Raw genomic sequence first — 27,488 nt, forward strand, 5'->3', positions numbered from 1 at the left:
GCCACATGTGGGGGATTTCTAGAAACATTGGAATATGGGGAATAAATGTTGAGTTCCATTTCTCAGTTAGTATTTGCTGTGTTAGAGGAAAAAAATGGATTAAAATGGAATATCTGCCCAAAAAATGAAAATTTTAAATTTCCCCTCCAACTTGCTTAAATTTCTGCGAAAAACCCAAAGGGTTAACAAACTTATAAAATGTTACTTTGAATACTTTGAGGGGTGCAGTTTTTACAGTGGAGAGATTTATGGTGGTAACTAACATACAGGGTCCACAAATCCACTTCAGAACTGGACTGGTCCCTAAAAAAAATCAGAATTTGACATTTTCCTGATATTTGAAAAATTACTGCAGAATTTCGAAGCCCGCTAACATCCTAAAAAGTAAAAGGACGTTCACCAAATGACGTCACCATAAAGTAGACATGTGGTAGATGTTGCAGTAATAATTAGTTCATGTAGCATGACTATCTTTCTCAGACAAAGAGAATTTTGAATATAAAGGATAGTAAATTTTTCTAATTTTTGCGCAAATGTGTTTTTTTTACAAAAAAATACTTAGTGTATCAACCAAAGTATACCACAAACATAAAGAGGAATATGTCACAAAAAAACAATCTCAGAAAAACCGCAATAGGTAAAAGCATCGCAAAGTTATGACTACATAAAGAGAGACAGGTCAGATTTGAAAAATAGGCCCTGGTCATTAAGGCCAAAACAGGCTGTGGAGGCAAGGGGTTAATTTAACCCCTTAACAACACAGGGCATAAATATACGCCCTGTTCGCGTGGCCCCCCTCTGAACTGCCGCGATTCCAGGTGCTATCTGCATTCCGGGACCATGGCAGTCCGATCGCCGTGCCCGCTAATTAGCTTTTAAAATGCAGCTGTCAAAGTGATCCCCGCATCTTGTCCGAGTCTGGGTCTGCACCGTAATGGCGCTGATCCCGACTCAGCATTCTATTGCTTTTGGCTGCAGCAACCGAAAGCAATAGAACACTGATCTCATGGATCTATGCAGTATATTGATACTGCATAGATCTCTATGAGAGTTCAGTGTAGTAATACTAGAAGTTCCCCAGGGGGAATAACCCTAACCCCAGGGGGGAAAAACCCTAACCCCAGGGGGGCTTCTAATATGTGTGTAAAAAGAATAAAAATGTCTTTTTATTAATAAAAAAAAAAATCCCCTCCCCTAATAAAAGTTTGAATCACCCTCCTTTTCCCATTTTATAAATAAACAAACAAACATATTTGGTATCGCCGCGTGCGTAATCGCCCAAACTATTAATTTATTTAATTCCTGATCTTTTACTGTATATAGCGTAAGCGCATTGCTCATTTTTGGTCGCATCAAATACAGAAAAATTTTAATAAAAAGTGATCAAAAAGTCACATATGCGCAATCAAGGTACTGATAGAAATTACAGATCATGTCGCAAAAAATGACACCTGACACAGCCCCATAGACCCAAGGATAAAAGCGCTATAAGCCTGGGAATGGAGCGATTTTATGGAACATATATTTCTTGAAAAAAAGTTTTATTTTTTAAAAGCCATCAAATCAAATAAAAGTTATACAAGTTACATATCGTTGTAATCATAACAACTGGAGGAACATATATAAGATGTCAATTTTACCCCAGGGCGAACGGCGTAAACACCCCCTCCCCCCCCCCCCCCACAAAATTAAAAAAGTGTTTGTCTTTTTTTATTTCACCACACATTGAATTATTTCCTGGTTTTGCAGTGTATTTTATGCAAAAATTCAGCCTGTCATCGCAAAGTACAATTAGTGGCACAAAAAATAAGGGCTCATGTGGGTTTCTAGGTGAAAAAATTCAAAACGCAAAAATGGAAATTGGTCCGGTCCTTAAGGGGTTAAAGGAGACATTGGCCCTTCTTTAAATGTCGCAGTAAATCCAGAATTTTTGTTGGTGTTCTTAAGATTTTCGCAATTTCTTGGATCAGTTGGATGCATTCTGGGAGAGGGAGACCGTCTAGCTGTAGAGACAATGGATGTCTGAATAAGATTCGGGCGGAGTGATACGCAGAGCGCGCCCTCTAGCGGACAAGGTGGCAGTGCAGGCTGCCCTTCGCCTCCGGACAGGCGCGCCGGGGACAGCTTCACCGTTGCCTGGAGACGCCGGGGTCCTGTCAGCCGAACCGGAAGTGTCGCACGCATGTAGCGCTGTGGACTCGGGTGGATCCTACTTAAAGCAGAGGAGGTAGGGAGGCCCGGAATTTCTAGTCGGTACCGTGTATGTGTGTGAGGCGGGTGCTGTGCGACGCACGTAAACAACGTGTGAGTGACACTGAGGAGACCGGAGACGTCCGGGCCTGAGTGACCGACCGGCGGGAGGCGCTGGATGGGAGGATTAGGGCGGCAGGATACTAAGGAGCCGGGCAGGGTGTGGTGCGGCTGGGCTCCCGAGCACCGCGGATGGATAGGCTGTAGTGGTGGTCTGGCTGATAAGTAGTCCCGGGGTTAGTGACGGTGAGGGGGGGACTCCTCATACAGCTGACACGTTCCCCGTAAGGCCAGGCGGCGGGACCCTATATAACCGTTATATTACAGCACACTGAGAGGGAGAGTGAAGTCCCGCTGTTTGTATTGGATGTAAACGGCGCGTATAGGAGGACTACGTGTGCAGAGCGCCCCTAGCGGAGCGTCCCGGGTAGTGCAGGGAGATTGGAGCGTATAGGAGGACGTGTGCAGAGCGCCCCTAGCGGAGCTTCCCGGGTAGTGCAGGGAGATTGGATTGTCTACGTGTGCAGAGCGCCCCTAGCGCAGCGTCCCGGGTAGTGCAGGGAGATTGGAGCGTATAGGAGGACGTGTGCAGAGCGCCCCTAGCGCAGCGTCCCGGGTAGTGCAGGGAGATTGGAGCGTATAAGAGGACGTGTTTAGAGCGCCCCTAGCGGAGCTTCCCGGGTAGTGCAGGGAGATTGGAGCGTATAGGAGGACGTGTGCAGAGCGCCCCTAGCGGAGCGTCCCGGGTAGTGCAGGGAGATTGGAGCGTATAGGAGGACGTGTGCAGAGCGCCCCTAGCGGAGCGTCCCGGGTAGTGCAGGGAGATTGGAGCGTATAGGAGGACGTGTGCAGAGCGCCCCTAGCGGAGCGTCCCGGTAGTGCAGGGAGATTGGAGCGTCTAGGAGGACGTGTGCAGAGCGCCCCTAGCGGAGCGTCCCGGGTAGTGCAGGGAGATTGGAGCGTCTACACCCGAGGACTCGGAAAGTTGTGGACTGTCCGCCGAGCGATGACTCCCCCTGAGTTCGTGTCCGGATGGGACGCCTCCGTGGCCTGCTCCGTGCTCCTGGCCTGTCTGTTGGTGACGCTCGGCTGGCTCTTCCGCCTAGTGGAGCGGAGACTCTGGAGGCAGTCCGAGCCGCCCGGCCTCCCTCCGCGCTCCGGCCTGGACAAGCTGCCAGGTGAGGAGACACGGCCGGGAGCCTGCGGGCTCTACTAATACACCTGCATGTCTGCTGCACGGAGCGGCCGCTCACACCGGGGCCTCACTAACCTCCGGGGGGCGGGATCTCCTCCAGACTGGGCCTGAGCAGCAGCCAATCACAGCGCAGCTTTCTCTTCATGTAGTGGCGGAACTAAAAGCGCAGCTGTCATTGGTTGTTATGGGTGTCACTGGTTGCTATGGGCAACAGGCGAGTCTGCTTTTAGGCATGTTTATAAATGTGCCACATATTTTAAAGGGGAACTCCAGGAAGGGAAAATAAAACTTTCAGAAAGTTATATATGTTTGTAATTTGCTTCAATTTAAAAATCTGAAGTCTTCCAGTACTTATCAGCTGCTGTATGTCATGCGGGAATTGGTGTATTCTATCCAGTCTGATGCCTCTGGCTGCCTCAGGAACTGTCCAGAGCAGCAACACATACTCCTGTTCTGGACAGTTCCTGACACGGACAGAGGTGGCAGCAAAGAGCTCTGTGTCAGAGCCGAAAGAATACACCACCTCCTGCAGGACATATAGCAGCTGATAAGTACTGGAAGGCTTGAGATTCTGAGACAGAAGTTAATTACAAATCTGTATAAGTTTCTGACACCAGGTGATTTGAAAGAAAAACAAATTGCAGGGGTACCCTTTTAAATGTTTTGGTGGTGGATAAGATTGTCTGGTGTATATAGGTGGCCGTACAGTTATCTTCCTACCTCATACACAGTAACGTTTGTCACAATGTCAGACTGGCCCACCAGAGGAGCGGAGGATCCTCCGATGGGCCCCCAGCATTAGAACCTGCAGTAACACTGACTGACATGTAGTTTCTCCCTGTTTCTTCATTGGTGGGCCCCCAGGATCATTCCCTCTGGTGGCCCCCAGATAGCCTAGTCCCACACTGGTTGGGTGAGGCTGCTGCGTTTTTTTTTTGTTTTTTTTTTTACTTCTGTGGGTGCCACGGCATGGTATATGCTACAGACCCCTATCAGACAGATATACTGGGGGGTTTGCCTGATTTGTACTGCGGCATGCAGTCACACTTGTGTAACTCGTATAGAACAAAAAGACTCAAGACTGGTTACACTAATTTTATTTTATTAATTTTTTTTTAAAGGGAAATGATTAGTAGGTTTGAAGACTTTTACCTGCTATTATGTTCGTATAGTTTCTTACATGTGTAAATTAGGGGGTTTTGGTGCACTGGGGGTGGGACTACCTCCCTCCTATTGAAAAATGCGGTGGAGCTGTGCAGTGTTATCACCACAATGCTCATGACTACAGAGCGCTGGATCCATAGTCATTTAAAATGACTCTGTACCCACAATCTACTTTCAACGCACACCAAATAAACATCAGACAGCAGCGAGATCTGAGAGGCAGAGAAGGGGTTACAGTAATACCGGTAGGATACATGGGCGGCCAGATGGGTGAAAGTGGGCACAGCACTACTCTACCATATCTTTTTTTCCATACCCCAGACACCTGCAGCTTGCACTGCTCTTTACACGGTTGCCACATACAGCAGGGATGCTGCCATGTTTTAGCTCCTCCCACCGTATGCGGCGACTGCAGATTCTCCAGCCCAGTTCGGAAGTTTTTCAGCACCCGCCCTATAAGACGACATCTGGTGTATAAGACAACCCCTGACTTTTGAGAAGATTTTCCTGGGTTAAAAAGTAGCCTTATACACAGGAAAATATAGTGTGTGTGTGTGTGTGTGTGTGTGTGTGTGTGTGTATATATATATATTATACAGGGCTCCAGACTAAAAAATTTACCTATGAGCCACAGGCTCCTAACCTGAAAAATTTAGCCGCCAAATAGAATGTTTGGTCGCCAACATTTTAAAACATGTAAAATTAATGTTATGTTACATGGGACTTACTGTGTGCAGAGGCCACGGCAGCCTCCTCCTCCTTTAGATTCTTTCTTTTCTTAGTTTGAAAACGTTCAACATGGAAACTTGCAACTTGACAACCATATACAGTCTGACTCAGTACTTCAGCTTCACTTGGCTAGCCTTTTAATGAGGCTTACACTTCTGAACTTGAACTTAAAAGCTTGCAACTTGACAACAATATACAGTCCACTAGAATGTGTGAGGTGGTCTACAAGTCAGGTTCTGACTGAGTCAGTGTATATACATACAGACACTGAGGGAAGTGGTACTGTGCAGTGTATATACATACAGACACTGAGGGAAGTGGTACTGTGCAGTCTATACATACTGACACTAAGGGAAGTGGTACTGTGCAGTGTATATACAGACACTGAGGGAAGTGGTACTGTGCAGTGTATACATACACACACACTGAGGGAAGTGGTACTGTGCAGTGTATACATACACACACACACTGAGGGAAGTGGTACTGTGCAGTGTATACATACACACACACTGAGGGAAGTGGTACTGTGCAGTGTATACATACACACACACTGAGGGAAGTGGTACTGTGCAGTGTATACATACACACACACTGAGGGAAGTGGTACTGTGCAGTGTATACATACACACACACTGAGGGAAGTGGTACTGTGCAGTGTATACATACACACACACTGAGGGAAGTGGTACTGTGCAGTGTATACATACACACACACACTGAGGGAAGTGGTACTGTGCAGTGTATACATAACCCCCCCCCCCCCCCCCCCGCACCCCACACGCACTGACTACCGCACCTGGCCGCCATCACAACAGACACTACCAATCAGCCGCCCAGGCTGCGGTCCCCCCACACAGATTAGTGGCCGGCCGCCACCCCTGCCGTCCCTCCGGTTGTACTCACACACACTATCCACAAATTGGTGCCGCTGGGGTGCACTTGAAGAACCGCCGGGTGAGGAGAGGCGGGAGAGAGGCGCTGGAGGAGTGTGGCGCCTCTGCGGCCGTCCGTCCAATGAATGACGGACGTGCTGGATGACGTCACTGGAGAAGCGTGTCCCCGCACACGTCATCCAGCACGTCCGTCATTCATTGGACGGACGGCCGCAGAGGCGCCACGTGCTTCGGTGCAGCGTGCGGAAGTCCTTAAAGAGACAGCCGCCGCCGGGGCCAGTCGCAAATGGCGCCCAGATTAATAAATCTGGGCGCCATTTGCAAGATATCAGTCGCATTGGCGACCATTTTGGTCGCCATCTGGAGCCCTATATATATATATATATATATATATATATATATATATATATATATATATATATATATATATATATATATATATATATATATATAATCTCTGTACCGTCAGGTTTTTTTTTTTTTTTTTGTTATCCGCCCCATGTTCCCTGTTGCCCAATAATGATAAATTTAAAAACCTGCTCTACAGACCCGGTCGGCTGAGAATCGTCTGTCTTCCCATCCCCAGCTGATTGGTGTCACTTTTACACTGACACATGAGTGTTTCTAGCACAGTGATGCTTATGTCATGTGCTCCTCCATAGGCAGCCATGTATAGATTGTGGCCAGGCAGCTTCTCTTACAGAGACAGAGGTATCAGCGGGAAGCTAAGCTACTGAACGGGACCTCACCAGGGCAGTAATATGAATGAGTGCCTCATGTGTGGCCAAACCCTTTAACATCAATTTGGAGACAACAAAACGCTCCACTTTCTATAAACTCGTGGAGTGATTTCCAGGGTCATTCTATTTTATTTTTAACCTCCTCTGGTGTGTGTGTATATATATATATATATATATATATATATATATATATATATATATATATATATATATATATATATATATATATATATATATATATATATATATATATATATATAATATATATATATAATATATACTCACTGAGGTCCATTCATCATGCATGATATGACAAAATATCTGACACATGTTGGCCCAGATTTGCCGGTGTCAACCAATCACAGCCCAGCTTTCATTTTATCAGAGCTTGTTAACAGGTAAAAACTGAATTGTGATTGGTTGCTGTGGGTGAAACCAGACAGTTTTGTTTTCAGGCACACTGATAAATCTGGGCTGGTGTGTATCGGTTTTCCAGGAAAAATGATTGAAACTTATTGGTAAGGGTGGGTTCACACTACGTTTTTGCAATCAGTTTAACGGATCCGTTTTTTTTAACGGTCAAAAAAGTAGTGTCAACAGTACTATATTGTGCGTAAAAAAAAAACACGCATCAGTTTTTTTTAATAATGGAAGGCAATGGAAAAACGGATCAAAAACGGATGCACACAAATGCATCCGTTTTTTGCAATCCCTTTTTTTGCAAAAAACGGATCAGTTAAACGGATGCTGAAAACGCAGTATGAACCTAGCCTTACTTGTCCCATTCCCCTGCCGCTGACTGATCCGAGGCCTCCCACTCTGCACCTCATAACATCCAATAACTTTGCGCTCCTGCCAGAAATAGGCGCTCAGCATAGATTCTATACTGAACGGCCATTTTCTATGAGAGCACAACATGATCGGATGTTATGAGGTGCAGAGTGGGAGACCCGCAGGGGACAAGTATGCATGCAATACCAATATGTATTAATTTTTTCCAGACAACCTCTTTTAGCTATTTTATTACATGATGTATGATGAAATATATACCTCTCAGCTGCTGTATGTCCTGCAGGAAGTGGTGTGTTCTCTCCAGTCTGACACAGTGCTCTCTGCTGCCTGTCAGGACCTGTCCAGAGCAGTAGCAAATCCCCATAGAAAACCTCTTCTGCTCTGGACAGTTCCTGACATGGACAGAGGTGGCAGCAGAGAGCGCTATGTCAGACTGTAAAGAATACACCACTTCCTGTAGGACATACATCAGCTGATAAGTACTGGAAGACTTGAGATTTTATGTTGAAGTAATTAACAGATCTGTATAACTTTTTGACACCAGTTGATTTGAAAGAAAAATAGTCAGTGAAGTTCGCCTTTACCACACAATGGTCTTCCCTAGACCACTGTAATGTGAAACCATACTCTACATACTATGCTTCAGGCAATCCAGATCAGCACATGACTGGCGAAATCTTCCTGTCAGAGTAGATATTTCACTGGTACAACATCTCTATTACTGAAGTGCATACATTGCTTGGCTGTATAGTGCCTCCTTGTGGAAGAGTGTGGTATTACATGCCCTGTACAAATCTATTCCTGTGCTGAATATGCTGCTCCTTTGGAGACACGGTGGAAGACTCCATGTTTTTCTGGTACTGTGTGTGTCCTGTACAGGACCTAAAAAAGTACCTGTATAAAATGACTTGCGTGAAACCTAGTAGAGCTGTGGTCGGGAACTGGGCTGTTGTAAAACTACAACTCCCATCATGCGTGGACAGCTAAAGCTTTTTAGCTGTCCATGCATGATGGGAGTTGTAGTTTTGCAACAGCTGGAAAGCCAAGGTTCCCTACCCCTGCAGTAGAGGCTTACGGTGTTATTACACAAGCTGATGAAGGCCTGATAATAACTGTAAATGAGCGCCGATCTGCTAGATCATCGCTCGTTTACTGGGCCTATTACACGGCCCGACTATCGTTAACAAGGGCTGCACGGACATCGTTACCAATGTCCTTGCAGCCCTTGCTTAAAGTGGTATTCCAGGAAAAATCAATAAATTGCTAATGGAAATGGTTAACCAAGGTTAACCCTTTCCTAATATACTTACCTGTCCTTTTTTGGCCCCCCAAGGAGATCTCCGGTCCGGTCACGTGATCTTCCAAGTTGCGACTCGCGGATCCTCTGTCCTTCCGGTCCGGTGACGTCACTATACCCGGCCGGCGTCTGCTCTCCGTCTCAGCAGCAGATGTCACACAACAGCACCCTGCAGGGACCCCTCACAGTAACCTGCTGTACAGTTAGCCGGGTGCTGATCCCCCCGGCCCCCTTCTCCTATATCATTGCGATCCCCCCGGCCCCCTCATTACTGTATGATTGCCACCGCGATCCCCTCGGCCCCCTCCTTCCTGTATGATTGCCACCGCGATCCCCCCGGCCCCCTCCTTCCTGTATCATTCCGGCCCCCCTCCCTGTGTAATGATTGCGATACACAGATCACTCACCCCCACCCCCTGGTGTAAGCGTGTTGCAGCGCTGGACCTGATCTCGGCGCTGCTATCCTCAGCTCAAGCTGCTATCCTCAGCTGACAGGCGCTCTGCGTGAGTGCAGGAGAGATTCCTTTCTTGCTCCGTACACAGCGCCTGTCAGCTGAGTTGTATCAGGGCAATTGACAGGCGCTGTGTACGGAGCAAGAAAGGAATCTCTCCTGCACTCACGCAGAGCGCCTGTCAGCTGAGGATAGCAGCTTGAGCTGAGGATAGCAGCACCGATATCGGGTCCAGCGCTGCAACACGCTTACACCAGGGGGTGGGGGTGAGTGATCTGTGTATCGCATTCATTACACAGGGAGGGGGGCCGGAATGATACAGGAAGGAGGGGGCTGAGGGGATCGCGGTGGCAATCATACAGTAATGAGGGGGCCAGGGGGATCGCAATGATATAGGAGAAGGGGGCCAGGGGATCAGCACCCGGCTAACTGTACAGTAGGTTACTGTGAGGGGTCCCTGCAGGGTGCTGTTGTGTGACATCTGCTACTGAGACGGAGAGCGGACGCCGGCCGGGTATAGTGACGTCACCGGACCGGAAGGACAGAGGATCCGCAAGTCGCAACTTAGAAGATCACGTGATCGGACGGGAGATCTCCTTGGGGGGCCAAAAAAGGACAGGTAAGTATATTAGGAAAGTGTTAACCTTGGTTAACCCTTTCCATTAGCAATTTATTGATTTTTCCTGGAATACCCCTTTAACTTTATACATTACCTATCCAGGCTGCAGGGCTCCTCTTGTGGTCTTCTCCCTGGGTACCGCACGCTCCATCTTCAGAGCAGCCTGTCTCAGCTGACAGGCCGCTCAGCCAATCATTAGCTGCGGCAGTCTTAGCCAGTGATTGGCTGAGCGGCCTGTCAGCTGAGACAGGCCGCTCTAAAGCTGGAGCGCGTGGAACCCGGGGAGAAGACCGCAAGGGGAGCCCTGCAGCCTGGACAGGTAATGTATATCGTCAGCCATCGGCCGTGCACTGCTATTACACGTAGTGATGTGCGGACGGCATCCGACAATTACAGGTTCAAACCTATTTCAGCGATCAGCCGATGATCGTTGTTATCGGCTGATCGTTGTATTTATTACACGGAGCAATAATCGTCCGAATCGGGCTGATTATCGATCCGTGTAATAGTACCCTTATGGTGCGTTCACACCTACAGAATCTGCAGCTGATTTTCTGCAGCAGATTTCATTTAAATAACTGAACACAGCATCAAATCTGCTGCAGATCTGCTGCAGATCCTGTAGGTGTGAACGCACCCTTAGGCTGGGTTCACACTGCAAAAAAGTGATGCAATTGTGTGCATCCATTTTTTCCATTTTTTTTTTTTCCATTGACTTCTATTATAAAAAAAAAACGAATCTGTTTTTTTTAATGAACACAAAAATGAGGTTGACCACGTTTTTGTGTACGCTAAAAAAAAAATCTTTTTTTTTTTTTATATAATGGAAGTCAATGAAAAAATGAATTTTTTTTTCAATCAGTTTTTCATCCGTTTGGATGCGATTGAAAAATCGCATGCGTGTGTGTGCGTCAGTTTTTCCATTAATTTCCATAATAAAAAAAGGATCATGCATCCGTTTTTTTTCCATCTGGTTTTTGAAGAAAATTGGATTGCAAAAATGTAGTGTGAACCCAGCCTTACATGAAAACTGTAATAATCTGTAATAAATCTGCATTACCATCAGCTAACCCAGTGTAATGGAATCCTATGTAACGTTAATATTTACAGGCTCTGCTGTGCAGAATGTTTTCTTGGCCTCTGTATAGTTATTATTTTAAGATCTGTGCTTTGGCCTAATCCTTGTGAAGCGAGAATGTTTCCCTCCCTAAGAATGACTCATAGGGAGAGCTATCTATTTATAACAGTGTTGTCATGGCAGACGCTCGGCCCCATAACGTCTACCAGGCTGCTTATATACAGGTACCATCTAGGTTGGGCCTATTTGTGTGCGGCAACACCAGCAAAAAAAAATTAAAAAATAGTCTTGTACATGGATGTAAGATAAAGTGAAGGGGATAGATGGATTTTATTGGTTTTCTAGTGAAATGGCTAGCTTTGGGCTAGGCAATCGGTAATTTACTGTTGCTGATTTAAAGGGGCACTACAGCGAGTCGTTTTCTTTCAAATCAACTGATTTCGCTCCTGCAGCCTGTAATTGGCCCATGCAAAAGTGACAGCAATCAGCCGAAGACCGGGCAAACTTTAGATCATCGGCTGATCGCATCATTCTGTACAAATAGGGTGTTTGCTGAAAAAAGAGAAATGGACAGAACAGGTAAGTATATAGGATATACTGTAACTATATACAATATGTATATATGTGTGCTTTCAGTTCCCAGATCACAAGCAGCCGTCTATACTTACCAGCCACGCTGCTTGGGATGCATCTGGTTCTCTGGTCCTCCGGCTGCTGCTGGAACTTCAGACTACCACCTCCTGAATGATTGACAGCTGGAGGAGGTGGGTCCTGAAGACACAGCTGGTGAGAGGACTGGAGAGCCAGATACCGGATCACAAGCAGCGTGGCTGGTAAGTATAGACTGCTGCTTGTGACCTGGAAACTGACAGCACAGATGAAGGAGGAGCTCAGATATTAAACCCCTTAGATACCATGGCATCTAAAGTGTGTCCAGTGTGCTAATGCCAATGTGGTTGTGGGATACCGATGGTTACTTTGGCAGCTGGGAGCCTATGAAGGTCCGCAGATCTGCCATACAGCAACTGGCTGTTTGACTGTGCCAAAGATGCAGCCCAATAGGTAAGTTGTCGGTGTAATACTGACAGCCAGTAATGTTTTGAAGTCCTATGTATTCCAAAGCATTGTACTAGTGTTCACATGATCTTGAGGGACAATAACTCCAAATTTAACGTGCAAATAAGCTTTATCAATAACAGGGATACTAAATCATTAGCATGTCTCAATGCCGCCAATATTGATTGGACCCATTCTCACATTCTTTACCATTGGACGCCAGTGGCTTTGGATGCAGGCGCCCTGTACCAATTAAGTGGAAAACACCTTGCTTCACTACTAATGCATAAAATTTCGTTCACACAGAGTAAAACTGGCGGAATTCCGCCTATCTCTGTCATAATGGCAGTCTATGGGAGGCTCGTGGGCCTCCCCTCTCCGCGCTGAAGAATGAACATGTCCATTTTTCGTAGCAGAGAGAGAGAGAGAGGAGGCGCGCAAGCCTCCCATAGACTGCCATTATGACAGAGGCGGGCGGAATTCCCCCAGTTTTACTTTGTGTGAACAGAGCGTTATAATTTCAGATTTCATTTTTTTTCACCGCTTGCTGCTTGTTTTCAGTTGTAAACATAATTTCTGTTGTTAATAAAAAAAAATTCCGATCACAAAAATATAAATATTTAGCAGTATGTATAAAACAAAACCTGATGGTGCTTGCCTACAGCAACCAATCACAGCTCAGCTTTCATTTTATCAGAGCACTAAGGTAAGAATGCTATGATTGGTTGCTGTGGGCGAGTATCACCAGGTTTTGTTTTACATGGATTGATTTATCTGGGCCTGTGTGTATGCATAAGGCTGTATTCACACTTTTTTTTTTTTTTTTTTTTTTTAAGCACTAGAGGGGTGGTCCTCAAAAAGAGGCTAGTATACATGCAATATAAGAAAAATCGTAAATAAGTGACAAAGTCTGAGTGTGTGTGGTTAGGCATATCAATGCCAAGTTTGCCATTCTTGATAAAAGTCCACCAGTGTCTTCTGGAGCAGTTGTACTGTGTTTTTTTGACAAAGCATTGCCCTAAAGGGGTAGTGCGGTGCTAATCATTTATTCTATACAACTTTGTAATGTGTGTTATGTATGTGAATGGCCCCCTTCCCCGTGTTTCCCCCCACCCACGCTAGACCCGGAAGTGTTGGTGCATTACACTTACCGTATTCGTGCCGACCACCGTCCTCCACCCCTATGCTGCGTCATCAGCTGCTCACAGTTATGCTCAGCCAATCGCGGCTGAGCAGCTGATGAAGCGGCATAGGGATGGCGGACGGTGGTCGGCACGAATACGGTAAGTGTAATGCACCAACACTTCCGGGTCTAGCGTGGGTGGGGGGGGGAAACATGGGGAAGGGGGCCATTCACATACATAAAACACATTACAAAGTTGTATAACTTTGTAATGTGTGTTATTTTGTGAATAAATGATTAGCGCCGCACCACCCCTTTTTAATTTTTGTATTCCTTTTCAGGGCATGGACATCGGTTTGTAAAAGTATACTGTGAACAAATCCAACCTCCTGCTATGTCCTTATTGTGCAGAGGGCTCTGGGGATGCTCCATGCTGTTCCTATGCATTTTGTAGTTGTGTCCATAGGCTTGTCAGGCAGTTTGGTGCACTGGGGAGTAGGGACTGGATTTTTGTTCTCAACCAGCCCACCCCTTTTAATGAATATAAGTGCACAGCTTTACTAGTCTCTGGATTTAAAGGGGTTATCCAGCATTAGAAAAACATGGCCACTTTCTTGCAGAGACAGCACCCCTCTTGTCTGAAGTTTGGGTGCAGGTTTTGTAACTGTTTTCATTAAAGTGAATGGAGCTTAATTGCAAACCGCACCTGACCTGGAGACGAGTGGTGCTGTGTCTGTAAGAAAGTGGCCATGTTTTTCTAATGCTGGAAAACCCCTTAAACTACAAAGTGCAAGGGAATGGCACCAAGGATGAAGGTAAGAAACCTACCTTCATCCTGAGAAGGGACATATCGGCAGGTCAGAATTGTCCTACTCTTTTAAGAGGGATACAGGGTTACATTTGCAGTCGTATACTGTGTTGCATGTCATCTAACCTTGGTGCAAGAGCTAAGTGTGAACACGACCTGGTACACAGAAGCTTGTCTAATGTTCTTTCTCTTGTTTTTTTGTTTTATTTTATATTGTTTTCTGACAACTTGTCTAATTTATTATAGCTGAACAGAGTATGGAGAAGATTTTAAGCAATTTAAAGCTTCTTGATCCAGATGAGCTGCGGGAAGAGATCTTAAAGGCGGGCCTAAGCTGCGGACCTATCACCTCCACCACTAGGTTTATATTTGAGAAAAAACTAGCTCGCACTTTACTAGAACGGCAAGGCGTCTGTGATGAGACCTTCAGCTCCAATGATGGGGTAGTGACATCTGATAATGACAGCCATGCTTCCTGTGGTCAGCAGGCCAAATACATCGAAGACAGAGACTTTGGATACAATGTAGGTTTAAATCCTCCTACAGAAGAGACCATATCCAGAAGAGACTTTGCTGCCAGCGGGGGGTCAGAAGTTGGTTACTTCTCCACCAATTCCCATTCTGATGACCCCCCTGTGTTCTATGCTGTCTGCCCTGTGTATGATGATGCATCGGCCAGGGCTGGTAAGTTATCCAGTTTGAGTTTGGTAGGATCGTCCTTATAGCTAGGAGAACGTGGCACAGTGCTATTTAGAGCTTGCAGCTACCCGTAGACTTAAAACTACAAGAATGTTTCTCAGCATCCTGCAGCTGCAAATATATATTGTGCAAATAAAGGGGAGACACACAGCAGGACTCTCCAGAGAAGTTTTATTGCTGTCTCTGCCTTTCCTATTCGTTTCTTTTTTTGTTTGTTTTTTTTTGTTTTGCAGAAATCAATAGTACTGGTAATTTTAAGAAACTTTGTAATTGGGTTTATTAGCTGAACAATGCGTTTTTTTTTTTTTTTTTTAATCATGAAAAAGCAGTTTAAAGCTCTCCTCCCTGTCTTGATGGTTTTCTATGGAGAGGGGAGGGTGGAGGGAGATGAGGCACCAAAACAGGACAACAAAGAGTTAATTTACAGCTACATCACTGGGCTATCTCCTCTGAAGTCAGCACTGACCTCTGCATACTTTCATACATTTCCCACTGTGTAATCCTTTGTTCTCTGATGGCGACTAATCTCCCTCCTCCCCCTCCCCTCTCCATAGAATAGACAGGGCTTGACTGCTATAAACAAGTTGAGATTTTCTGATAATGAGCAGTAAATGAGAGAGAGGAGGGGGGGGGGGGAGACCTGGGGAAAGTCTTTTTGAATACAGATAATGGCATATTTGCCTAAACCTAATTACAAAGTTCCTTAAAATCGTCTGTACTATTGATTTCTGCAAAAAAAGTAAAATGACAGTGACACTTTAATACCTCATACCATGGCTGGGCGATGAATCAAATCCACAATTTGGATGATTCTGGCATTGCCCCATACCTCTCCCCCCCCAATACCATGATGGGATACCAGTAGTTACATTGGCCTAAAAATGGCCCTTAGTTCTGACATACAGTAACTATCCTATTAAGGTCCCTATATACCTTTACACTTTAGTCCGCCAAAACTGCCACTTGTGGCAGATTTGACCTACAATCTAACGCAATAGGGCTCTCCTGACTGTCTGGAACGTTACACCCGACCCCTTTTGTTTCAGAGGAGATAAGCTGCAGCCGGATAGATAACTGACAGCCGAGCAGTCAGTTATTGAAGGTGTGTGGCCAGCTTTAGGTGGTACCAGAGGTTCGCTGGCAGTGTAACACTGGCAGGCAGTAATTCTTTGGCATGCTATACCCCCCCCCCCCCCCCCCCCCCAGCCCAGCTTTCATTTTACCAGAGCTGAAAAGTGAGCAGTGATTGGCTGCTGTAGACCAGCCCTGTTCTGGATTATTAGGGCTCGTGCAATTCAAAGGTGACAATCAATATGGCAATATAAGCAAAATAGAAAAATGCCATTATCTGTTACCAAATTTAACCAGATTTTACCACTGAAGACTAATTTGTACTTTTTTTTTTTTTTTTTTTTTTTTTTTCCCCCCCCCCCTCTCGTTTCAGAAAAGCTCCACATTTACACTAATAAGAAAGAAGCTCTGCAGGTTGTTAAAATGCTGAAAGGTTCTCGGTTCAAAGCTTTCCCGTCTAGAGAAGATGCTGAAAAGTTTGCGACAGGCGTATGTGACTACTGTCCGTCACCCAATAAGTCATCCATGTCCTTGTCACCTGTAAAACTTGCTTCTGGTCTTCTTAGAGGTAAGTAGGATAATACATTGTGTCAGCGGATACAGGACTCAATCATTATTAAGCCGCTTTCAGAGATTACATGTGGCTGATAGAGAATTGTATTGTTGCAGAGCTCCTAGAGATGTGTTGTGGCCATTAGCCACCTCTGTGGTGTGTAGTGTAGTCTGTCTCTTTACCAGTGCCTGATATGAGACTAACGGCCCTATTACACAGGACGATTAGCGTGCAAAAAATTGTTATATCGTTTTAATTTTAACAATATTCATCCTGTGTAATTGCAGGCAATGATCGAAAAATCTTTCGTATGTCGATCGTTGATTTAGATCTGACCCGAAAATCACTATTAATCGTGTGCTGTAATTCCACATTCGTTCACTAATTGTTCAGTGTAATTGCACCTGATTTCTTCATTTGCTGGGATCAGTAACGATCTTAACTAACGACTATCGTTCTGTGTAACGGAGTGCAGGGGATTTTAAAAAACTTTGTAATTGGGTTTATTAGCTGAAAAATGCATTTTTATCATGGAAAAGCAGTTTGAAGCTCTCCCCCCTGTCTTCATGGAGAGAGGAGGGGTGGAGGGAGATGAAGCACCAAAACAGGACAACAAAGAGTTAATTTACAGCTACATCACCGGGCTATCTCCTCTGAAGTCAGCACTGACCTATTTGACCTCTGAGACCTCTGAATACCGTCTTTTACACAGCTCCTGCTGTGTAATCCTTTGTTCTCTGCTGGTAACTAATCTCCCTCCTCCCCTCTCCATAGGTTACACAGGGCAGGACTGATGTTAGACTTGAGATTTCCTGATAATGAGCAGTGAATGAGAGGGAGGAGGGAGGGGGGGGGACCTGGGAAAAGTCTTTGTAATTGGGTTTATTAGGCAAATATGCCATTATCTGCATTTAAAAGTTTCTTGAAATTGCCTGTACTATTGATTACTGCAAAAGGAAAAAAAAAAAAAAACAGCAGTGACATTTTAAGGATAAACAATCTTGTTTGTCTCATAGGACCGTAACAGCTTTCTTTTGGTTCTGACCTGGATCACATAACTGACGAACAGGCTCACTGAAACTTGTATGATGTTATGTTTGCAGCGGATATCCCTATTCCCTCTAATGAGAAGCAAAGCGGTGCGCTACGTAAATGGAGTGCAGACAGAAACACTGCAAGTTTCACTGATAAGCAGTGTTGGTCGTGTGATCTAGGTCCTGGCTGAAACTGAGCTGATAAAAAAAAAAAAAAAAAAAGTTGCGCACACTGCAGCTTCAGAGTGGCCCGTCAGAGCTGACGTGGCGCTCAGCCAATCACTGGCTGCGGCGGTCTTGGGCAGCTTCCAAGCTGCAGTGTGGGGGATCGGGGAGGAATTAACTAGTGGACTAGTAATGTAAACTGTTTGGGCAAGGGCTGCATGGACATTGCTAACTATGTTCGTGCAGCTCTTGCTTAATGATTATCAGGCCGTGTAATAGTCTCATCGATCTAGCAGATCAAGATTATTATTTTTTTGTTTTATTAGGATAACAAACAAATAATAATGGGTTGATTGTGGTAATAAAAATACAATACCTTTTTTTTAAATTTTTTTTTACTATATATTTGTCTAGATGGGTTGTCTGCTCCAGATGTTGAAAGCCTGAACAAGGAGAAAGCAAATAGCTTCAAGAGCCCTAGGACACAAGACTTGACAGCAAAACTAAGAAAAGCGGTGGAAAAAGGAGATCTGTCCACATTTTCTGATCTGATATGGAGCAATCCACGTTATCTTATAGGGTCTGGTGACAACCCAACCGTTGTCCAGGTAATTTGAATGATGAAGGTTGTTGTCTCTGACTTCTTGTGCAACAGCCAGACTGTATGAGCAGGAACAATTGGATATTATAGTCACATTTTTACATTTTCATTGGAGAGCTAGTCTGTTTTCTAACTCAAATGTATGCCAGCTTGGAAGCCAGTGTATGTTTAAAAGTGTGGGTAGTGGGATAGGCACTGCAATGGCTGGTTCATTTAAAAGGTGTACACAATGATGGTGCTGCAGGATATTGCTAAGGACCAGCATGCTGACGGTGTTACTGTACGGTCTCCCTGTATTACACCTAGGTCTGCAATGCTGGTCAAGCATAAATTCCGTTGTATGGATTCCTTGTGCTCCATGTGCTCAAGCAGTGTGAACCCAGCCTTATACTACACCAACGTGTGAGAAGAAAGCAGTTACTTAAAGGGGTTGTCCAGCGCTACAAAAACATGGCTACTTTTCCCCCTCTCTTGTCTCCAGTTCAGGTGTGGTTTGCAATTAAGCTTCATTTACTTCAATGGAACTGAGTTTGGAACCACACCCAATCTGGAGACAAGAGAGGGGGAAAAAGTGGCCATGTTTTTGTAGCGCTGGATAACCCCTTTATACAACTTTGTAATGTATGTTATGTCTGTGAATGGCCCCCTTCCCCGTGTCCCACCACCCCCACCCGTGTACCCGGAAGTGTAGTGCATTATACATACCTGATCCGTGCCAACACGCGTCCGCCATCTTTTGCCAAACGTCATCGCCGGCCGGCCCGAACACCTTCGATCTTCCCGAGTGCCGGCCGCGTCATCAGCTGCTCAGCCGCGATTGGCTGAGCATAACTGTGCTCGGCCAATCGCGGCTCTACCGCGCTACCCCTTTAAGCTTTGGTCAATTTTTTTCTTTCCCCAGTGAACTTCTTGGTTTTTGTAACTTTTTTTTTATTTATTTATTATTTTTTTTTTCCCCCTCTCCCCCCCCATCCCCTCTCCCCCATGACTACAGGAAGGATGTAGATACAATGTCATGCATGTGGCTGCTAAAGAAAACCAGGCCGGCATCAGCCAACTTTTACTTGATGCTTTGGAGAACCCAGAATTCATGAGACTCATGTACCCGGATGATGATGAGGTCATGCTTCAGAAAAGAATTAGATATATTGTCGACCTGTATCTCAACACCCCTGATAAAATGGTAACTGTCCGGTGTAAGACAGCTAAGTTGTTTTATTTTGTGAAGGATCGATACCAATTATTTGTTATATAATAAATATATATATATATATATATATATATATATATATATATATATATATATATATATATATATATATATATATTTTTATATATATATTATTATTTTTTTTGTAGGGATTCGATACTCCTCTTCATTTTGCTTGCAAATTTGGCAGTGCTGATGTAGTTAATGTGCTGTGCTCACATCCTGACATTATAAAGAACCCTAGGAACAAATATGACCAGACTCCAGAGCAGGTATTGTACTCTAAAAAAAAAAATTTTATTTAGATAGATTTGCACATTTTGGGGTACTGCACATTTATAGATGAGTCAGCTTTTTTTTCCATGGGTCATCACAATTAGTCACACCAAATTCATGATGGCTGGATTTAATTGTTAGCCATTTGGAATGAACAACAACAAAAATATTATTTTAAACTTTTTTTTTTTTCTTAGTTCTAAAAGCCTTTCCCATAAACAGAGCAATTAATTATTTTGCAGAAACAACTGTGCTTTGCATTGACACCCTTCATTTTACTGCAAAGTGTATGGCGAAACATTAATATACAATTAAAGGGAAATGTATAGCAGGTTAGAAGGTTCTAACCTGTTGTGTTCCCGTAGTACGCAACACTGAGAATCCTACCTTTTTGTCCTTGGCGCCGTTTTCACTAAATCTTAAAGCAATATGTAGATTATGCAGTTTGGTGCACTCATCCAGCCCCTCCTCATAAATTGTCACCTGATGCTCCTCAGTGATGTCGCTGCATAGTGCCGCCTTATTAGGAGACAGCTGGTGGGTGGGGCAGATCTGTGGTCTGAGGGCTGTAGTCCCGCCCCCAATGCGCTAAACTGCCTAATCTACATATTATAGTAAAGATTTATTATTCTCTGTGTGTTGTGGGAATGTAACAGATGGTTAGTCTTTAATGTGTTCCCTTTAATGTGTTATTAGGATATCAAAAACCCCATAAACTAATGTTCTGTTTCTAATATTTTTCACACAGGTCATTTGTGAGCGAAGCAAAAGTAAATCATCAGAATTAAAAGAAAAGATTAGAGAATGCCTAAAAGGTTAGTGTATGCGTGTTTATATACCCTAAGAGCATATGGACTCCTGTGCCGTAACAGATGGCAGCTCTGGTGGACCTGATGGATCCGTTCATTATTGAATGACATTGCAGTAGACTTCTGGCATGTGATTCTGCGAATATAGATTGTGCGTGTGTATGAATATATAATATATTATATTTACATTTTTATATTTATTACATACACAATATTTCTCTCTATCTCTCCTAGCTGCTTTCCTACACTGTTGTCCTCATGTTATGTATGGCGCTCCAACTTTAAGATTGAATGTAGAAATAATATTTTTGTGCAGATTCTGTTGGTGCTTATGACAACCACTGCCCATGGACATGATTACCTATTTAGCATAAACTTCACAAATATAATAGAGCGTGAATATAAGAATGTTTGTCTGAAGGTAGTATTGTGTATGGATAAGCTTTTGCTTGTGGTTTTTGACTAAAAAATTCAGAAAATATTTGGTCATGTGTAGTGATGAGCAAACACCAGAAAGTTGTCTGTGTGTGAGGCCGAACACAAACACTCGGCATTCACCTTCCGACGTCTGGAGAAATAGGATGCAGCCCTAGGGCTGCCAGGGAAACGTGGCTATCTATTGCTGCATCCATTGTTTCCAGGCCTCACTCGGCTGGCATCCATTTTCTCCAGACGCGGGGAGTTGAATGCTGAGTGTCTATGTTCAGACACACGGCCAAACATGGACATTTTTCCAATTTTTTCCAATGTCGTGTGGATTTCAAGCATCTGTGCAGTGTGAACAATACGGCTGTTTTTTGTGTTTTTTCTAGGTCATTTTTATGTTCCTTTATTGCGTGCTGAGGATAACTCTTCGTTTCCAGTTATTGGTGTACCATGGTCTCCTGAGCAGACTGATATTCATTCTCAACCAAGGTATTTTGGCAGCCCAAAAGATCCGCTGCTTGCTGTGAGAGCCTTTGCTGGACCTATGAGCCCTTCCAAGGTGAGAACCTCCCACTGCAAATGAGTCCAAATCGGCACTTATATAGACCTAATCAGTTGAGCTACATCTTTCGTGCTGCCTATTAAAGGGGTTCTCCAGCGCTACAAAAACATTGCCAATTTCTTCCAGAGACAACTCGACTCTTGTCTCCAGTTCAGGTGCGGTTTGCAATTAAGCTCCATTCACTTCAATGGAACTAAGTGGCAAACCCCACCCAAACTGGAGACAAGAGTGGTCCTGTCTCTGGAAGAAAGTGGACATGTTTTTGTAGCCCTGGATAACCCCTTTAACTTCAACACTGCAAGATATGATCAGCTGTCAAGTGAGATGTTTCTTAAACATAGCATAGAGTAGATGACAGTAACTTGCTCTATTCTTTCCTCAAGTTACTTGCAGCTTCCCCCCCCTCCTAGAGGGGTCACAGTCAACATTCCAGCATTTCGTAGCCATGTCATTCCTAACATATTTGTAAATTACTCCATATAACAATATATTTTGCTGCAGTACAGAACATGCAATCAGATGAGAATCGGGTGTTTTCCCCTGTTCACTGTCACTTTTTTACCTAAACCGATTATCGTCCAAAAGAGCGTTTCTAGCAATGCCTCTGGCCGATGTAAAAGGACCTTTAGCTATTGTGATGTGCAAGAGAGAGACAGAGCAAGTCTGGACTGTGTACCTGAAATCTGAAACCCTCCATTCCCCAGAGGATCCTGACTGTCCCTGAAGGGTAAATAAGGGCTTTCCTCTGATCACAGCAGTAGAGTGCTTAGTGACTGTGCACAACAGACAGCTCTTGGGATTGGGGAAAATTCTGATTTCTTTATCCTATTGGCTCTGGCAGCATGATCACCATGGCTGAAAGACTCATGACCTTTCCTTAGACAAGTCCTTAGATGTCTATGCATTTCATGACTTAGTATCTCATTTATGTTTTAGGCTGAAGATTTTAGAAGAATTTGGAAGACTCCACCACGGGATAGAGCTGGACTTTTTCATAATGTCAGGAAAACTGATCCAGAGAGAGGCGAGGAGAGAGTAGGACGGTAAAGTTGTGTGTTTTTGTTTTGTTTTTCTTTGTTTGTTTTTTTTCTTCCTTTTCCCTTCCATATATCTGCATGCATGTGATTCTGATTTGGCTGCTTCACTTGGGGGGAAAAAAAAAAATCACGAACTGACCTTGTCTTCTACTGCCCCCCTATTCTTTCTCACTTCCAGAGAGCTTGCTCACGAACTGGATGTTCCATGGGTGGAATATTGGGAATTTCTTGGCTGTTTTGTCGATCTTTCTTCCCAGGATGGTTTGGGGAAGCTTGAAGAATATCTCTGTAAAAGGGAGACAAGTGAGCGGATGCAGCCTGAACACGATCATGACATATGCAACAAGTACAAGACCCCATCTCCAGCAGGTAACCCTGCTATACCCAGACTTGCTTGACTATATTATAAATTGTTGATTTCACTTATGGCTTGTACCATTGATGACTTGATGTAAGTCCTAATTGTTTGTAGTTTTCTTAGCCCGTTTCACCCATTCTTACGGGTTCATTTTCTTTTCAGGAAAAGGCAAAAAAGTCTGTAATTCTGTTTCTGTTGGAGCCTTTTTGGATGATGAAGATGATATGAGTCTGGAAGAAATAAAAAACCGTCAGAATGCAGCCCTGAAAAATAACCTTCCATTGACTTCCACTGAGACCTTCACAATCCCAGAATGCATCATGGATGCGACACCCCGGCAGAGCGGGTCAAATCGTGGCTACTGCAGTCCATTAAATAATGAAGGAACCCTCCCTGGAGAACGTAGACGTCAGCATTGTGTGGAAGAGACGTTGCTGTCTCCTGTATCCAATCTCATGGCAGAGTTTGAAAAGCTTTCACTAGGTGAGCTAAAAGACGCCAGTGTTGTGGAATCTCCATCTAACAACGGGTGTGCCATGTCACAGAAATTAAGTGAGATGACTGTTTCTGATGATGATGATGTGGACCTTGACGCCAGCAGCCCTACAACAAGGACAAAATCTTGTGAATCAATGCAGATTGATAATCCTGTGCCCAATATTAGGCATCTGGACCAACCCCTATCTCCAGGAACCAACAACGAGCCATCCATGTCCCATTCAGGTTCTCCCAGCCAGCAATTGGTCATGAAAACCCCAACTAAACACCAAAGTAATAGGTTCTTGTTCCTTCTTGGGTAAGTAGATTTTTGCCTGTTGAAGGTACACATTGTACTTGAATCATTCTGAAAGATTGTGATTTGTTATTGGTGGTGATCTGTGTGTGAATAGGCTCTATGTGTACAGTTATCATGACCTGTGATATATAGGTTAAAGTTTAAGGCCGTGTTCACACTACATATAACACCAGCCGTTCAGCAAAACATATATTGTGTGAACATAGCCTAAAGGAGTACTCCAATGGGGGGGGGGGGGAGTTTTTAAATCACTTTTTAAATTTTTATTTAATTCCAGTACTTATGAACTGCTGTATGTCCTGCAGGAAGTGGTGTGTTCTTTTCATTCAGGCACAGTGCTCTCTGCTGCCAACTCTGTCAGGAACTGTCCAGAGCAGGAGAGGTTTTCTATGGGGATTTGCTACTTTTCTGGACAGTTCCTGTCACAAACTGAGGTGGCAGGAAAGAGCACTATCTGCTGGAAAGAACACTTTACTTGCTGCAAGAAATATAGCAGTGGATAAGTACTGGAAGACTGGAGAAGTCTTTTACAAATCTATATTACTTAATGACTCAGATTTATTTATTTTTTTAAGTGTAACTGTCAGGTTTTTTAACAAGCGATTTAAAAAAAAAATGTGCATTATCAGGCAAATGACATGAAGGTCTGCTGTTTGTAGACTGTCTGGGCACCTAAAACGCTGGATTCAGAGGTCAGAAAGGTCAGTGCTTATCTAGGAACTTGCTGAGAGAAGATTGCAGGGTGTTGTGCTGTGCAGGACTGCACTGTGCGCACTCACTCCTCTCAGCCCCTCCCCTCTCCATAGAGCATAATGGACACAGAAATCCTGCTTCTTCTGAAGTCAGGGGTGGAGGTAGAAAAAACATTTTTTGTGTACAGAAGGAAACACTTTTGCTAAAAAAAAACTATTAGAGTTTCTTAAAATCGCTTGTACTATTGATATTTATTGATTTCTGAAAAATTACATTTAAATGACAGTTTAACTTTGAAGGCTATGTTCCTACTACTGGAACGTGCTGTCATTTAACAGGGAAAGGCGGCTGCAAGATGGGTACTGCATTGCCGCTGCATGAACGATTCATGTATTCATTCAGCCAAGGAAACGGACAGCATGGATATGCTTACATCTGTCCTGTCAATTTCCAGATCACAATCAGTGCGTACTTGCCTAGTGCACCCTAGTGTTGTCTGGCATCCTGTTCTCTGGCTCGCCCTTTCAGCCGCTGTGTCTTTAGGCCCTGCATCCTCCAGCTGTCAATCATTCTGGAGAAAGCCGAGGCACACACCTCCTTAATGAATCTGCAGCTTTGGGATTTAGGAACCTGAGCTGTGATTGGCTGCTTTGGATGTAAACTACCAATTTGATTGATCATGTGAACTCAGCCATAGTCCAGTCTTAGGGTTTTAATTCCGCCTTGAAACGTACATGTTTTCTTCTTCAGGAAAGAACCAACTAAATTAGACAATGATGTGCTATCTGCTATAGCAAACGTGGAAATCGATGCACAGAAATTCCCCAGCATCTCCAAATGGATGAAATCAGTATTGTTTTACTCCAGTACAGAGCGGCAAAGGTATTGACCTATACAGGGTCTTTTGAAGAATGATAAAGATAACTTTTATCTTTGTGTCTCTGAAATGTTTTTATGCTGTTTTTATAGTTGGCCAAGCCCAGCAGTTGCAGGCGGAAGAAATCGATCTCATGTTTTTGGTTGCAATTCCCCCGGAGGAAATGGATTTTCCACCCCTGGAAGGAGCAGTCCTGTTCTGGGGAGCCCAGGCAAATACATGAACACATCCGATTATTGCAGCCCAGGAAGGTACAGCCCAGCATACGCCAGTCACATACAACTTTTACGGTTACGTAACTTTTCAGACCACCCTGGCCTTTAGAGAAGATTCCTAATGCAAACCTGATGGAAATCAGTCGCCCCCAATACAAGAAACAACCTTCTACCTGGACAGAGCTGAGCTACGAGCTGTCCGGCACAGGTGATGCAGCCAATTGTTACCAATCCGACACTAACAGTCGCATGTGTCATTGTAGAAGAGTCCTCTGTGTCAACGCTTGCCTAAGGTTTTGTATGGTGATGACTCCTTTCACTTTAAAAGATGGAAGACTAGATCATGGTGTCTGAACCATTTTTTTGTGAATCTTTTAATGTTTTAAATAAAAAAAAAAAAGAAGCAAACTAACTGTAGTCGTCACAGTCAGGAAATCAGCCAGTGAATGCCATTGGCCGTTGTCTCTTAGCTAATGTTCCGGTTTTGTAAGCCTAGTTGGTCACTAACACTCAGCAATAACTTGCAGTGTCTGACATGTGTAGGGCTCTCCCCCGGTAACCCGAATGGAGCCTTTTTGTCCTTAAATTCTTGCACTAACGCAGTGTTTTGAGCCCCACACTTATGCATCTACTTCTGTTGAAGCAGACTCCATGAGCTCCTATGGTTTTAGTGGCCTTTTCTATTTTTTTAATTCTTATTTAGTGTGTTTTAAGTGTTTGAATATTTATGCCCTTCAGAAATGCGTTATCTGGCTAAAAGATGAAAGGTAAAGTCAGTGTTAAACTATTGATCTAATATTGAACGTTGGAATAACTAGTTTCGATTACAGGGTTGGGTGCAACTTGCTTTACTGTTTTTGTTTTTTTGTGTCCAGAGTTTTGAACACACTAAATGTTATCAATCCTATATAACCAATGTTGCCATGTTACATTGCACAAGGGAAACCAACAAAACGCTGTATGTTCTGCGTCTCTTCCGAGCTGCATTGTATAACGTTCTAGTGCCCCCTTTTGTAATAGAGTATTTTTTGGTAAGTCTCAGGACTTTGCCACCCATGCATTCCAATAATAGTGCCAGTGTACAACTGGGTAAGGCCTTATGTCTGGATGCCTTCTGGTTACTTTTAAAGCATCCGAAAAAAACGTGGCACAGAAGAAAAACCTATATAATATGTAATATACTTTGTCACTTGTAATGCAAAGCATTTTTGTCTGTTTTATATGGATAACATTGTGCTGTTACATCCTCAAATCTACATCAAGACAGAAGTTTGGCTTTGATTGTACATCTTTAAAGGGAAACAGTCGGCTCCACAATCGCTGTAAGACAGCCCTTAAACAGTGTAATTACTTTAGTGCACACACAACCTATAACTTTTCCGTGCCTTCCATGCCCCAGAAACATACTCTTACATTTTCCTGTGCGGTATGTATTGTATATTTGTACCAACTAGGCATCTGGGTGGTCCATTCGGCCCAACTAGTCACGGTCTAAGGAATGTACTTTGCTGTAATTGCACCCTTCTGGGTGTGATTACCGGTGCAGTAACTTGCGTTCGTCACAGAGAGGCAGGCCTGGTCATGCTACGTGTACTCTGCATGTCCGAAATAGCCTCAAACTCATTCCCCTGTAAAGAGTGCCGCTGGAAGAATTGTTTGGATCCTGTGCACACTACGGAATCCACGCAGATAACCCTCCATATTCCACCACTTGTGCCCGTGTGCATCTCCGCCTATGCCATAGACTCCATTTAACCTCTTAAGGACCCATGACGTACCGGCACGTCATGGATCACTGTCACTTAAGGACCCATGACGTGCCGGTACGTCATCCCTTTAAACGGGCGCCGCGGCCGGCCGGGTCCCGATCGGGGGAGATAGCCTGCTATAATACATAGCAGGCCATCTCT

At 44.2% G+C, this 27,488-nt stretch overlaps 1 protein-coding gene across 2 annotated transcripts; it reads left to right on the forward strand.

Moving 5' to 3' along the window:
- The first annotated feature begins 2,136 nt into the window (after positions 1-2,136).
- Positions 2,137-27,340, forward strand: ANKLE2 (ankyrin repeat and LEM domain containing 2). 2 transcript variants are annotated; one of them, XM_069961059.1, is made up of 13 exons: positions 2,137-2,227; positions 14,443-14,880; positions 16,340-16,534; positions 18,133-18,326; positions 19,314-19,502; positions 19,679-19,801; positions 20,554-20,620; positions 21,427-21,599; positions 22,539-22,645; positions 22,818-23,008; positions 23,160-23,793; positions 25,237-25,368; positions 25,456-27,340. In XM_069961059.1, exons 2-13 carry the CDS (start codon positions 14,454-14,456, stop codon positions 25,685-25,687), a joined length of 2,664 nt encoding a protein of 887 aa, XP_069817160.1. In that variant the 5' UTR covers positions 2,137-2,227; positions 14,443-14,453; the 3' UTR covers positions 25,688-27,340. The 2 variants fall into 2 exon arrangements, with proteins under 2 accessions (XP_069817160.1, XP_069817159.1); XM_069961058.1 differs by having other exon boundaries at positions 2,163-3,428.
- Positions 27,341-27,488: the final 148 nt, after the last annotated feature.

This window comes from Dendropsophus ebraccatus, chromosome 3 (genome assembly GCF_027789765.1).
Source record: "Dendropsophus ebraccatus isolate aDenEbr1 chromosome 3, aDenEbr1.pat, whole genome shotgun sequence".
Lineage (NCBI taxonomy): Eukaryota > Metazoa > Chordata > Amphibia > Anura > Hylidae > Dendropsophus > Dendropsophus ebraccatus.

Coding starts and splice junctions, on each gene's coding strand:
- ANKLE2 (XM_069961058.1), top strand. CDS start 3,257: ATGACTCCCCCTGAGTTCGTGTCCGGATGGGACGCCTCCGTGGCCTGC. Junction 19,503..19,678: donor TCAACACCCCTGATAAAATG/GTAACTGTCCGG, acceptor TTTTTTTTGTAG/GGATTCGATACTCCTCTTCA. Junction 19,802..20,553: donor ATGACCAGACTCCAGAGCAG/GTATTGTACTCT, acceptor TTTTTCACACAG/GTCATTTGTGAGCGAAGCAA.